This window comes from Cygnus atratus, chromosome 1 (genome assembly GCF_013377495.2).
Source record: "Cygnus atratus isolate AKBS03 ecotype Queensland, Australia chromosome 1, CAtr_DNAZoo_HiC_assembly, whole genome shotgun sequence".
In the NCBI taxonomy this organism is placed as follows: Eukaryota; Metazoa; Chordata; class Aves; order Anseriformes; family Anatidae; genus Cygnus; species Cygnus atratus.
In genome coordinates, this window is record NC_066362.1 from 9230657 (window position 1) to 9246533 (window position 15877).

The 15877-nt window shown below is 34.6% G+C and overlaps 1 protein-coding gene across 6 annotated transcripts in view; it reads left to right on the forward strand.

The window, feature by feature from the left end:
* SEMA3A (semaphorin 3A) overlaps positions 1-15877 on the forward strand; it is a 328521-nt gene that overhangs the window by 206985 nt on the left and 105659 nt on the right. For all 6 annotated transcript variants that reach the window (XM_050713415.1, XM_035549396.2, XM_035549395.2 and 3 more), the window contains 2 exons: positions 3050-3207; positions 6000-6062. In XM_050713415.1, the coding sequence (XP_050569372.1) occupies positions 3050-3207; positions 6000-6062 (221 nt within the window). The remainder of the gene's footprint in view (positions 1-3049; positions 3208-5999; positions 6063-15877) is intronic.

The window sequence follows — 15877 nt, forward strand, 5'->3', positions numbered from 1 at the left end:
CAACCTATATCCCTGATCTGATTCCTGATAAGGAGAAACATGATTTCGCATTAGTTGAACTATACTGCTTGGAATATGCCGAGGCCTAATTTTTATTTTAATTTTTGAAAGAAACACTAGAAATCTATTCACCTCCCACAAAAATGAATAATGGGTCAGTATAACAAATACTGGATTAAAATCCAAGAGAAAAGCCCTAATCTTAGAGATTAGGATTTATTTTTATTTTTATTTTTTTAGTTTGAAACTGTTACATATTCCAAAGAACCACAGAAAATGTATATAAAAATAATAATATTATTTCTCTATATGGCTACACCTGGTCCTTTTAAGTTACACTGTGGGGGCTTACGAACAGCGAAGTACTCTTGGACACAATAAACTTTTGATTTCAATGTTATAATCTGCAATTTTTCATGAATATTAGAAAGAAAATAAAACTTCAGTTGCCATCTGTAGATGTGAATATTTAGAACTTTACAATAGCAAAATCATGTTGGGCTTGTTTTAAACTAAGCAGCTATCTGCCTAACTGATATTCTTTCCATTTATGTCAGATTCACATTTGTATAATGCTGACTTCAGCAGACACTTGTCTTTATCCACAGCTACAAAGGGCAGAATCATACCTATGTGAGTTCAAACCAAGAGAGATGAAGAAAATTACAAAGCTTTTTGACAGTTATAAGAAAAATGATCAGATACAGATGACAGCAAAGCATTTCTAGCCAAGAGTGTTCTAAGACAAGTTAAGCAATCAATCACCTGCATCGCTCACTATTCAGTAAGTCGACATTCAACATTTGAATCAGTCATTACAACGTAAAGAGAATTAGTAAAGTCTCTAACAAAATGCAAATAAGTGAACTGGAGGACAATACAGTCAAATTCTGAAATTTGGCAGGAAGCCAGAAGAATTATTTTGACAAGACTGCTTGGGGTGATTTGATTTTTTCTTGTTACATTAAAAAAAAAAAAAGAAAGAAAAAAAAAGAAAGAACTTGTCTTGAGCAGTACGAGTTTTAAAAAGTATTTTGCAATAAAAATGTATAGTTATATTTAGCCAGGAAAAAAAAAAATAGAATGAGAAACAAAATATAGTGCATGATCTCTTTGCTCTCTTTCTATGTGAGTAAACTCTTGGTTGGTAGGGAGAGTTTTTTCCAAATAACTGAAAAGAATATTGGGGCAACACTGGGCTGAAGAATGAATCTTCTTCGGGTTATCTTTCTCTTCCTTGAATATGTTGCCTACTAATTCTCTCCATTATAGAATATCTGTCATTATAGAACATCTGCTTCCAAATCTACCTGGTATAAATTAATGTGAAAAATAGGTTTAACATCTCTGGAACTACTAAGATGGAGGTGTTGAGATTCTCTGAAATTATAAGTACCACTATTATGTAGGCCTCAAGAATCTTCACCCAACACCTTCCTTGTTCTGACTGAAGTAAAAGATGGGGAAAAAAAAGAAGGAAGTTGAGGTAAAAAGCAACACCAATAGCAAAAAAAAAAAAAAGTAAAATAATAAAAAAGAGAAAGAAAGGAAAAGGAAAAGGAAAAGGAAAAGGAAAAGGAAAAGGAAAAGGAAAAGGAAAAGGAAAAGGAAAAGGAAAAGGAACGGGAACGGGAAAGGGAAAGGGAAAGGGAAAGGGGAAAAAAGGAAAGGGAAAGGGAAAAGGAAAGGGAAAGGGAAAGGGAAACAGAAATGTAAATGGAAAAAGAAATTAACAGCAACTTTCACTTGATTTTTATATATATATATAGGAGTTGTTATCTTACACTCACTAATCAATTGGATCAGTGGTGGAAAATGTGAGTGATCTTATTGAAAACCAAAAAGTCATAGCAGGTAAGCTGCACTGTTAGGCAGAACCTAAACATTTGGAAGCTGTTTTAAGAGGAAAAACATGCATCCTTGGCTTGGTAGAGCTAACAAATTTTAGCAGCCTGAAGATGTGGGTATGTGGAGTGTGGTCCAAGGTCTTGGATCCCAACTTGTCCACTCCCCTTTCTCATCTGTCTGCATGGGTGCTGTGTGAGGAGTTATACTGGCATCTATGGAACTGTTTCTGCTCCTAAAACTGTGCTTGCTTCTGTGTATCACAAGGTCATGGCTTGAACCACATAGGTTTTGTCATCACAGGGAAAGTTTCTTATCAGAAATTTGCTAGCACAGACATGCCTTGAAATGATAGTGTTGGCTTTGGTCCCAACATGAATTTGGGTGGACAGGAATGAAGAAATAGTGTTTTTGTGAAAGTTTATACTTCCAATGTCTGCATTATTTTATGGAAAACTATTTTTAAGCAGTTTCAGGTAAATACATTTGTCTTTGTTAATATTTGTGTATAGTTGAGAAGACTGTGTGGATCCTTGCACTGAAAAAAATTCTGTCCTTGGCAAGTGCGATAACTGTGAGGAGTACGAGGACTAGACAATTATTCTTGAGTTTAAACAGAAGCAACATTAACTTCTCTAGTTTTATTCCTGTGATAGATAAGTACACAGTTCCAAGTAAGGGAACTACATGCCGCCAGTGTCAGTAAGCTGGAATGACTGCAGTGCATGTAAGAATGGATTACTTGTGTCTTTTTATGTCATTAGCTAGTCTTTCTTACGTTTTTCTCACAATTTATGGATGTGTAGAGTAGTTTTGTATGCTAGAAGTATGAGATTTTGTGGTTAGATGTGTTTTTTATCAGCTGGTCATCTTCAGCTTCGTGGCTCTAAGTCTCATTTTTTTGAACGAAACTGAACTTAGTCCAACAGTTGACAAGTTATATGGATGGAATTTCACCACCTAAAACCTCATACAGGAGTTTAATTTACTTTGCTGATGATCTTTGTTTGTGTAGAGGTGAATCTCACTAGCAGTTTGGGTGTGGGCACTTGAAATAACAACACTCACAGGCCCAGGTACGTAGCACTTTCACTGTGTTTTGCTCAATAAGTATAAATTCCAGAAATAAAATCCATACAAGTCAAAACATGTCTGTAATTTATTTGACCATATTAGCATAGAAAGTATTACCTTTATCTTGCAGAAATGTTGGAATCCAACAATATAATCAATTTCAATGGACTAGCTAATAGCTCCAGTTACCATACTTTCCTCTTGGATGAAGAAAGGAGTCGGTTATATGTTGGAGCAAAGGACCACATATTTTCCTTCAACCTGGTTAACATCAAGGAATATCAAAAGGTACCTTTAGTCATGTTTTATATAATATAAACATATACTTTTAATGTTGTACAATTGTTATTATCCAGACTATGTTGGGTACTATATGAATTATGTGGTAAGTGTTTGGATATCAGGAACACTACTATTGCTGAACAGACAAATATTTGCTGATTCTTGAAAGAGAAATTTATAATGAACCTATAAGCTGTCATTATTTATTTATCTTCCCCCCCCCCCCCACTATGAGAAATAAATTTCAAGTGAATAATCCAGTTATTTTCCAAACAAGACATACTTCATATTTGCTGCTAAAAACAAACAAACAAACAAACAAAAAAACAAACATAACTACTATGTCAGTTTACACAAAATGGCCTCATTATTCTGCATTTCATAAAAAGAAGCTGTTCATCAGTCCAAATGTAGGATTTCTCTTCTTTAGCCCAGCACTTTTAGGCACCCTACTTCTGCTGCTCATAAACCAAAATAGATTAAGTATAAATAAAAGAGGAATAGATTCATAAAAGCTGGGCATTCTTGAAGGAAAGTATAATTTTCCTGTAGAAGCTGGAGACAAATTAAAAGTAAACCAATAATTCAGAGATGTTCTGGAGTATTCTTTTTTGGTGTCTAAATGAAACATTTTATCTTTTAATTTACTTTAGTGAGACAAAATGCTAAGAAGGTAAACAATGGCATGGAATTTTGATTTGTTATATTTAAGTATTTCGATGGCACATTTTAAAGTCCAATATATCCCTTTTATGAGAGATATATTGCTCCAATACAGGGGGATTTTTTTTTTCTTGGTGTTCCTGACCTTTTGCCCGTTTGACTATTAGCTTCCTAAGATGATAGCAATAAATACCTTGTGTTTTCTGTTCAGAGGGAACATTCATTTGTATTCTCTAAGGAAAAAGGATAAAAAGAAAACTGGGTATTTTCTTTTCTATTCTCTTTAGAGCAGCTATAAAGGAAACTAGCTATTTATTTGAATTCTCTGAGGGATTCGTAGTTTAATGTGCAAAACATCTGGAATAATTAAAGTAAAAAAAGGTGTTTCTACTGCAGAAAACAGTTCTGCAGAATGGCAGAATGGCAAGAATTGTATCTTACATACTTAGGCATTCAGATGCCTTTACAATACTAATTGAAATTATAAAAATATACATATTATTATATTAAATAAAGAATTACTATTGGTAACATGGAACTGAATGGTGGTAACAAACTTAAAGAACAGACTTGCAACTTAGACTTTAGATTTAAGAATAAACAAAAGGCTTAAACAATTTTTTGATCTTCTTATTAAATACAGGAGGGTCACTGAAGAAACTTCGATCAAAATCACAATGAAGTTGGTTCTGCACCTGAACTCCAACTTCAGCAGTCATTGTTCCTACCACAGTAAAAAGAACTAAAGTTTCTGCCTAAATGCTGATAATAATATATGACTCCAAAGAACAACAGCTCAAAAAGTCAAACTTTTCAGTCTATTAAAAATAGTTTGGTTTTGCTGACATTTAAACCAAACCAGAGAAAATACTGTGCTGTGAGAATAAGAACATCTAGCCTTTAATTTTATGGATTAAAATACTGGTTTGATTAATATAGAAATCTTTGCCCAAAACTTGAACTGAACTTGAACTGGTCCTTTTGGGAGATCTGAGAAGTTTGGTTAATGTTTTTCAACCTAGTAAATTTTAATTTTCACATGTCTCTGCACATTTTAAACTGAGAATAGAAACAGGAAGTAGCAGGAATCCTTTTGAGAGAGAATGTTCTCATAAAATTTTCAGCCTTATTTTATAGACTTAAGATGTTTGATTTCTGTTTGGATTTTATTACATTTTAAGAAAATTCTGAATTTAAAAGTGTGGTTGCAAACTGTATTTTTAAATGACACATATAATGTCTCCTTCATCCTTTTTTTGTCATCCATATTCTTTTTTTGTTTGTTTGTTTTGAATAGTTTGCCTTTTACTTTTCTTTTAACAAACAGTATTGAACACCATGGTTGTAATCCAGACTTATGGCCATTTATATTGCATTATCTGAGGCTCCCAAATGAATAGCCTGGCATTTTATGTGAAGATCATGTTTTATTCTATATGTAATTCCTAAAAGCTTTAAAAAAAAAAAAAACATGAATAATTGACTGTGAGCGTCTCTGGATTTTCTCTGTATGAGGTGAGATCCATTTTCTGCAAAGCAGACATTACAGTAAACCTAGGTTTACTTGTGTTAGAGTAGCTCTATAGGAACAACATAAACAAATCTACTTCAATGGTGTAATACTTTTCAAATACCACAACATCTTTTTTATTATTTAATTAACTAAGCCTACTAAAAGAGTGAACTGCACTGAAATACACTGAAAAGACAAATGTCTTAATTTATGATTCTGAGAACTATAAGAATTATGAATCTGAGATTTCACATAGATCAGGTTTATTGCTAGTATCTGATTTTTTTTGCTTTGTGTTTTGTTTCATTATATAACATTTAAAAGTGGAAGAACGCTCACTTAACGGAGAGTAACCTTTTCTTCATTCGTATTCAAGATTCATTGCTGCAATTCACAATACAGATTATATCACAAGATTGTTTTTACCATGATTCCTATCATCTCTGTTTTACTCCTACCATTTCAATTCCTTGTTGTCAAGTTTTATAGAAAAAAAAAAGGAAATAAGGAAAAGAATGGGTAAAAGAGAAATTGGGTAAAGACATGCTGTAGCATTTGGTCTGCAATTTTCAATTACTGAAGCATGAAATAACACAACGTGATTTTTGTTCTGTGTCTTTAGATTGTTTGGCCTGTATCTCATTCCCGAAGGGATGAGTGCAAGTGGGCTGGAAAAGATATTCTGGTAAGTACAAATTTTTTTAGCATTTTTTTTTCTTTTATAAAATATTTTAAATATTTTATTACGTCTTATTGTATTAATTCTTAAAGTATTTTTCCTCCTCTGTAAAGGCCACACACATGATTATAACTTCAAATTTAAGCTACTTCAACCTTCTAAATTCTTCATAATGAAATTTTACCTTTATGACCAAGGGGTTAAGTTTTTTTTAATGAAAATTATGCAAATGAAATTGAATTTATTTACAAAACAAAACAGAACAAAGCCAAAACAGACAACAACAACAACAAATACAACTCTTCTCAAGAAAGAAAAAGGAAGAGATACATCAAAATAAGAAATATCAACCCTTGCATAATTGTCTCCTGATCTCAGGTCATTAAAATTTTGTCTCCATTTTTCACTCTTCCAAATTCCAAGCAGACATTTCTCTTTGTGACATCTCACTGAAGTCAGTGGGTTTCTCTAAACTCTTCTCTGCATGAAGTTTATAGGAAAACATGGTCAAAGTGATTTTAACATTCTGCATCACTTTTGGTACCTCAGGATAGACACTGTTACAGTAGACACAATTTTCTGTACATTTTCCCTCATTCCTCTGTACATCATATTCCCTGTATTTATGAGGTAGGAGAGACATAGCCCATATCCCCCAAATAATACTCATCCTGCACTGATAATAACTGTCTTCTTTATATCAACAGCATGGGAATGTAAGAACAGGGCTGAAGAAGAGAAAAAGGAAAAAATAATCCAAACAAATACTTGCAGAACATAGCCAAATGAGAAATCATTGTGGCTGCCAAGGTATAACTGAGAGTAGAACTTGGCCTCCTGTATATATGCTATTGGCCTGATTTTCAGAGATGATTCTGTAAAATATTCATAATACCAACCATATGCCTCTAGAGAGCTCCATTTGAATAATTTCCTAGGTCATAATAAAAATAGTATCATTGGTCTTTACCTAGGACATAGAGGACAGTTGTCTTCATAAAAAGCCATTTGGGAACAGCAGAGGTGGATTAGGTAAAAGCTAAAAATCATAGGCTAAGGTATATATGTGAAAGGGCAGCTACAGTGTCAAAGAGCAGCTACAGTATCAGATACTTGGATTATCTCGTTAAATAGAAATAATATGTTTAAATTAATCCTATTTCATATTAACAAATAATTTTCAGGAGTGTATTACAAGGTGAGGACTATACTATCTAATTTTCAAGGTTAAAAAAATGAGGTTAATGTTAAATGTCTGAGCAAATTACTAAAAATACTAAAGTATTGTGATATTACAGTAATTTTTTATAGCTGGTGTTGAAACATAGAAAAATAATGAGATTCAGCACTGAGAATGAAAGCCTACTTTCTGAATTTTTAATACTTTTTTTAGAAGTTCACAACAGTACAGTATGAGTAAGTTCTATCGTTTGCACTAGGCTGGTTCCAATCACACAAGAGGCACTTTATTATAAATGGAGTGAGCTTGGAAGTTCAGGGTCCCCCCAGTCCTCTGACTCCTGTAAGCTCTAATTAATTTATTCTCCTTTAATCTTTTGTTTTCTATCATATTATGCTTCCTATATTTGCTTCCTATGATATTAAGACAGCAACACCATAAGTAAGACACCATAAGATCACAAGTAAAAGGTGAAGCTAATACCACGCTACAATGCTTTGTATGATCTGGCACATTAGGTGCCTGCTATGAGTGTCGTCATTAGAAGCTGCACAACTATGACTTGGTGGAAAAGAGCAAGGCAGAAGGGGAGCACAGCACTTGGGACTCAATGCAGCCCAAACTGAACATTATAATAGTACAGAAAAATATTGTTAGAAACAGATAATTAATTTTGGAAAACATTTTTCCCATACTTTTTTTTTTTCATATTTCTCTACAAGTTTAGATTTGAAATAAAAATGCAGAGTTTATATTTAATGTGGGTCTGGTTTTGGTAAGAAACTAGAAAGATCAAATATATACCTTGGTGTGCTCATGTCATCGTCCTGGAATAATTACTGCTACCTGTTATTGCTGTAAAACAGTGCATTACAAAGTATTTAATGTAACTTCTTTAACTGTAATTACAGACCATTTAAGAAATGTATTATTCCTTCCTTATTTGTTCCTTAAAGCCATTGTCAGTACCTTGGGAGTGTGAAATATATAGGACATAAAAATAACTCAACTGGTTCTCATTACTGAGAACAAGAGAAATAGAGGACAAGTAACATGCAGTATGAAACATGCTTTATTTAATATTGCTTTCAGCAATGTAACACTGCTAAGATATTAGATACTCTTCACTTGTGATGGTTCAGAACTTTCTAAATGATTGTCTATACTTCTACATTGAGGTCTTAAAAAATTCTTTTTCAATTATTGATCTCTAGGGGAAATGAGTGCTGAAAATGCAAGTCCCCACTAATAGGCCAGGTGCGCTGCAGCAGCTGCAGTGCAAGTACAACCCTGTCTCTGCCCTGCTCCTAACCTCAGCTATGACCTCAGAGATTTCCTCTCATAATTATAAGAGGTAATTTACCATCATTTTTACTCTTTCAGAGGGTTTCCTTGTACTGACACTGTCAGTCATGCCAATCTGAGAGCAGTAGGCTTGCAGTTCAGGACAGCTGGTGTGGGATTCAAGGAGTGCGGCCTACTTGGACTGCTCTTGCTCTCCTGGTTCTCTCTTTGTTCCTTAAGCAGTCATTCTCATTTCTGTTTCTTGAAGGGCTTACTGTATGTTAATTAGTTAAGCTTTGCTCACTGTACAGATAGATAAACCTTTTTTAAATATGCTTCAGATCTCTTTTCCTATGGGTAAGCTGGGGAGAAGGGAGGCTGAAAGACCTCATATGCAATAAAGCAGGACTTCTCTGACAGCAGTTAACCGTTAGACTCTCCACAAAATTTAACAACAATAAATAATAATAATAATAATAATAATAATAATAGTCACTGTCCCATGTAAGTCCGTAGTATTACAATGTATTTCTGTTATGGAATATGAAAAGCACCACAGTAATATAGTAAAAATTAAAGGCTATATAACTAACAAATATGATATTTGCTTATGTAATTCTACTAAATGAGCAGTTCTGTGAGGCTTTCTTGCTATTCTGGACCTCAGTCTCTCATTTGATTTATTCTAGTTGCTCTAAGCCCTGTGAACATTTCTCATGATTCCTGACCAGACCTTAGTAATGATCAAAGAAGACAAGGTCTCTACAGAATAGTTCTCAGCTTTTATACTCAACTTTGCTGTGCAGACATGTTCATAGTCATATCCCTCAGTTGTGAGCCTCAATATTTTGATTTTAAGATCTCACAGGCACCTGGATCCCAGCAGGAACACATGGCAACCTCTGCATTACATTACATATGGGTTAAATAACAGGTAACTGCTAAAAAAAAAAAAAAAAAAAAAAAGCAGCTACAATTCTACTTCAACATTCCTGGGATGTCATAAACCAGCAAAGCAAAACTTGAGTGATTTACAAATGTTACCAGAAACACTAGCTGCTTTTGCAGGAAGGGATAGATAATTAGTTTGTTGACTGGAAAGCTCTTCTAGTCCTTGAACTATTAATTTATTATAGTTTAAAAAGTTTTGACTACTGTCTAGTCAATACACTTCTGACTAGGTTTGGCTAAAGCACCATAACAGTACCACAACATGGTACACAAATAATCAGAGAAATCCCAATTAAAGAGTATGATAGATTTCTACAACTTGAAAGCTACAAAGATGTGCTTCTGAAGGGTACCTTAGGATTTTATTTTCAAGTGTGATTTGACTATCTAATTTATTTAGCCACTCTTAAATATCCCAGCACAAACTAAATTGTTAAAACGGTCCCTTTTGGCCTTGACTTGTTTAAATCTTTAAATTTCAATGAGTAGTTTTACAGAGTCACATAGAACAAGATAAACAATGACAGGTACTTATAAAAGACTTACATATAATATGAAATCATGTTTTCCTTGGATTTTTCTAGTGAGAATTAAATGGTGGTATTCTCTGTATCAACACATCATCTGACATCTAAGTCAGCTGTTTAAGTGTCATTAGATTTTAGCTAGTTAACATTTACCTGAATTCAACTGTGATTGACATTTTAAACTTGATAGGTCACTAGGTGGTGATTTGGAATCACTTCAGATCAGAAACCTATTCCCAGTGTGAAAGAATTGTTAGACTCTTTATAGTACACACAATATAGCTATATATTCTGCTTCTTTGCATTTAAGTGTGGCTTAATCATTGAGTTTATGATTCATGTGGGTAGAATCATGTGGCTGTAATTTAGTTCATTATCTCATTTGTTAAGATAATACTCAAGCCAAAATGTTCATGTATCATCTAAATTTTTGCTTTCTTTAAAGTTTTCCAGATCCTCCCTAAATCATAGGAAGATTAACATTTCCAAAGCAATGTGTGCAATGATTTGATTGAAAAAGGAAAAAAAAAAAAAGTGGTGTGTAACTTAGCAAGTGTCCCTCAGCCATATCTGGTGATACTTTGGAAAAGCAAAGTTGGCAACAAACGAGCACAATTCCCTTTAACTCATTTTATTACTGTTGTTGCCTGTTGCCTTAGGTAAAATAGAAGAACACAGAGGCAGAAAGCAAAAGTAATTCTTTTCATGTGTTATTGTAAACAAAGATCTGAAGACGGATTCCGAAAATTAAATATACAGTGCTGGCTGGATCTAGAAAGCCTGCTTCTAAATTCATCTGATAGTCACAGTTTATCAGGTCAAATTACCTCTGGCCTTTTGTGTGTACCAAAGAGAAGTTCGTCCCTTTCTTTCAGTGTTCTTCCTTTAGAGGACATTTACAGACAGATATCCAGCTTTTCTATCACCAACTTTTATCACCATAACCTTTTCCTTTCTGGCTCCCTGTCTCCAGCATAACACTGAAATCCTTTGATAGAGCATACAGACCCAGGACCATCCAGCCTGGGGAAAGGGGAAAGGGGAAAGCTGCATGTCCCGTGGGAGTAGGAAGGGATAAGGTAAGCAATAGATCCAAAGCAATGGACCTCCAACGAGGATAAGAACAGAATTTACTCTTCGTGTTAACTTCCACAAGGAGAAATGTGACTTCTGAGCTCTTTGGAGACAAACAGTGCCACTGCGTATCCTCTCTGACTCTATCACTTGTCCCAATCAGTAATCCTGGAAGAAATTATTACTTTGGGGTCTTCTCACTCCTTATCCTTGTCCATAATCTTTAACGTGGGCATGATTTCCTACTAAGGCATTTTTTACCATTTGGGAGAAGAGGGAGTGAGGCATTATGTAAGTTTTGTGCTGCTGCATAGAACTGCTTTGCATAGACACAACATAGAAAGACAGAAAGGGAGAAAAGTACAACAAACCTACAGTTCCTTCACTTAGAAGAAGTGAACTGAGTGTGGTAAAAAAGAAGTATAATACACTGGAGTCTTTTAAAGTCCTGTGGAGATTTCTAACATTATTTCCCCCACACACACATACCCCTCCCCCCAGGAAATTCTGGCTGTGCCAGATATAGTTCTTCGACACTCGCTGGCATAAAGCCTCATTTATGGCAGAGTCCATTCAAAAGTTGAGCCTACAGCTTGTGTTCATTTAGACATTTGCATATGTTCTTTATATGAACTTACCAAGACAAATCAGTTACTGTAAGGTAACAAGTTGTATACTTACACAGAGGAAGGATTAAGTTAGTAATTGTTCAGATGTTCATAGTTTACCCATTTATGTATCACGGGAAGTCATTTATGTCTTTGAATGTGGGGAACAAATTGACATAGATCAAAGAGAAAACTAATTTTCCAATTTCTGGCTTATTTTTTTGTTTATAGGTGTGACTATAGGAATTTGCCTCAGAAGGAAACTTTATATTCATCAGATTTAATGCAGTCTTGCAGAAATAGCATTTTGTCTTTGAAGTATGAAGTTACAGGGGCAGAGAACGGGAAGTAAACGAGAAATGGAGGAAAATTTGTTCCCCAAATTATGGGTTTTAGTTTCCTATCGATATGTGTTCCTCATGAACCCAAGTTTGGCCTTCACAAAGTCTGAGAATTACTTTTAATTGCAGCTGGGTTACCAGCCATTGTTATTTTAAAATGACTTTGGGTAATTTCTTGTTATGATTTATTGCATCTCAAGATGGACAGAGTAAATTTGTCCTTTATACATTTCTTTTCAGGGAAACACATAACTGGATAACTAGTAAAAATTATGGAGGTGTTTAGTCCCTGTTTTCTTTCAGAGCTTCAGGCTGAAGCTCACATAATTAGAGAAAAGTGTTTCTCTTGGTATCATTAACATTTTTTTCCCTGAGTTTACTAGAAGTTCTTTCTATTTTAGTGAACAGACCAATTTTTAGGTTGTTGCTTTAATAAAAGCAAGTACAGTTTAAAATTTAAGGATAGGTCTGCTCTCAAAGATCACATATCACAGTTCCTTTATACTCAAGATGTGATCACTATTTCCCTGTTCAATTAGTCCACAACTAATTTTATTTCTGCAGTTCTGTTACTTGCATACACCAACCAGTAGTTCCACTAAATTCCTCTCTGCTGCTCACAAGTTTAATATCATCTGTTTCTTTTGGAATAAGTAAAAGAACTAAATACTAGTTATAGGAAAAGTTCCTAAAATAACCAAGGAAATGATACATAATTATTTCCTATGTCAAAGCTAATGCTTTGTTCAGTTTCCACATCTTCATGTCAACTAATCTTCTTTAAAAAAGCCTTTTTACTGTAGAGAAAGTTTCATATTCTGAAGATGGTGGAACAAGAAAATTAAGAACCCTAAATAAAGAAAGAACCTGTACATTTCTGTCTTTTTTTCTTCTTTTTTTCTTCTTTTCTTTTTTTTCTTTTCCTGATTGTTCAAAATGATCTGTGTTGGAACAAATTATCTGTTGATTTCCCTTTGGATAATCCCTTGCTGATTAACATGTTTCAAAACCTTAGATTATTTGCAGTGTCATGAATCTCACAAAATAAATAAATAAATAAATAAATAAATCCATTTGGTACCAATTTTTTACTGACTGGGAATTTTAGGCTTCTGTCCCAGTTTAATGTCTCTCTATGGTTTCAGAATAACTTAACTTCCACACCCAAATGTAAAGATTCCCACAATAAGAAACATGTAACTTCATAGTCTAGCTTACAGAGTGTTTTTATTTACAGGCCCACGTATTGCTAAGCAACTCTCCCTTATGAATGCCACAGTCTTTTGCTTCCGTTCAACACTTCACACATTTACGTTCACTTTCAACACAGAGGCTTTGAGTATATTTATTTTAGGTGGCTGTGAGTGGAAGTCATTACAGGATATGTCTAATGCTGAATAAAGACAAGCTGACTGATATGGAGTCTAAGTGCTTTATGTGCATATAGCAGGCTTTGCAACCTGTTTGTCTGAAATACTCCACCCAATTAGCAGGTGTTGATTCTATTCAGAAAGGCAGGATGTAATCTGATTTCTCCAGGAGACAGGTGATTACCCCACCCAGATAGAAGAGATAGCTGGGAGAGACTCTTTCGATCTAGACTGTGGTCACAACTTAAATTGCTGCTGGGCTTGGTGAGACTGCCTGAGTTGAAACCAAGCAGTATAGTTCATTGCTTTTCTAATAAAGCCATGCCCAGAATGTGGGCCAGCTTTAGTCTACAGAGCAAAAACAGTTTTGTTTTAAAATTATGGTAAGAAAAGGACTGTCTTCCATTTGACCTCAAGGCTTCCCAATGTTTTGAGTTATTCCTGAAATATTCTTCTGTTACTTAAATAACTTAATTCTGTTCTGTAGGAAGTAAATGCTCCTGAAAAACATAACAATTCAAAATAAAATAAGTTTCTTGCTAAAGCTCCTGGAAGGGTTCAGTGTACAACAACCATGTTACTTTTGCAAAATCCTGAAAACAGTTTTGCTGGACTGCTTCCACAAAAGACTTTGGTTTGTCTTGTTAACTACACATTAACCAGATGTACAAAAATATGAGGTGGCCATTAAAACAGGTATATTGTACTGCAGCCTGTTCTTGGCATATGTCTAGCTGTTCACAGGTCTAGAACAATTATTATCTGCATCTGCTAAATGAAGATTTATGGACTGGAAACATGTCTCCTGATGTGGACATAGTGAATACAGAACAATTTGGAGAAACTTTACTTCTTAAGGCCTTAAGCAATTGCTAGGCCATATGATTAGTGATAATAACAAAGATTTGAAGACCTATTTAACTGATGTGTTTGGTCCACAGTACCAGTAGTGAACAACTACCCTTACAGGTAGACAGACAGAAAGGCAGGCAGGCAGCGTCATTTTTTGTTTCACCCTCACTGACGAAAAGCAGGAAGCCAAAGAGCTTTCCATCTGCTGTGCAAGTGTGCTGACAATTAGACTGTTTTCTAATATGACATGCAGGTTTGTGGCTTGAAGGAATCAGGATATATCTGCTTTATTTTTAGTGGCTTTTTTATCACATACTTTGTTAGTTAGCTTCTTATTTTTTGTCTTGATGTTTTAATGGTTTAAATTCATGCAGACATCCTGCAACTTGAGTAAATTATACATTTTAAATATTCTCATGAACTCTTGTCATATCAAAAAATCAGACAGATAACAGGCACAACTTAATTGGGAAGATAGCTAGAAGTACAGTAAGCTGCACTAGGCAAGCAAGCAAGAATGTCTTATCAATCCTCATCAGCACCCTCAGTCTGAAATTTCTCAGGGCATGGCTTGACAGCAAAGGAAAGTCTAGATATGGAGTTAATCAAGCATTCATCTTTAATTTTGGCAGTGGTGACCATGTCTAAGAGTAGTGTCATTCCTGGCATCTTGGGAGGGGTCAAATCCTCTAGATCACGATACAGTGCAAGGGCCACTGGATCTCAGGATCTGGCAGCTTTTTCAGAGCTCTAACGTACTGAAGATCTTCAAAGTACAATTAGAATTCAGTTCAGAAAATAACATAGATTTATAAAAGAGACTAGATATTTTATTTACCAAGAGATATCCAAGGTTTCTATTGGAGATATATATATATATATATATATATATATATATATATAATATAGTTATTTTTAACGGATTTTAACTGATGGGGAATCCCTAAGAACTAAGTTAATAGAAATCCCCTCTGTAACACAGACCCCAGTATTTCAACTGCTCAACTAACTTCACTGCAGGCAGATTTTCAGAGGGTAGGACCATAAAACATTGAACCTGCTGATTGCAAGGTACAGTAATGAGAAAACAGGGATGGAAATGAAGTTATTGATCCAAACTCCGAGAGATACACAGCAGTAAATCACAGTCTTCAAATGTTTTCATGCCAGCTGCATGCATTGCTGGCCTCCCCCACTCTAAAATCTTACACGTGCTTATTTGGGTTCATTTGAAATGTTATCTCATGGAGTACAGGTGCCACGCATGATTTTCCCACCCATCAAACCCTGTGCAAAGCTTCTAGTACTGGGAGATATCCCCATTACTGCCAATGCAGCAGTGGTTTTGCAGCAGTGTTACCAATTAGCTTACTCCAATAAAATAAAATTTTAAAAGGATCATTGCAATTTAACAGGACTGGAATGATTTGCTCTGTTCCCTGCCTACTCTGGGCCTCTTTAAGCAGACTTTACTCTTTGACCAATGTTTTTAAGTGCTACTGTAATGCAAATAGGGAAACAGTACAAATTCTTAAATAATCTTACTGCAATTTACCAAATAATAATAATTAAAAAAAAAATTGCATGCAAGCAGCAATGAAATGCATAGCTGTAAAAGCATATGCGTTGCAGAG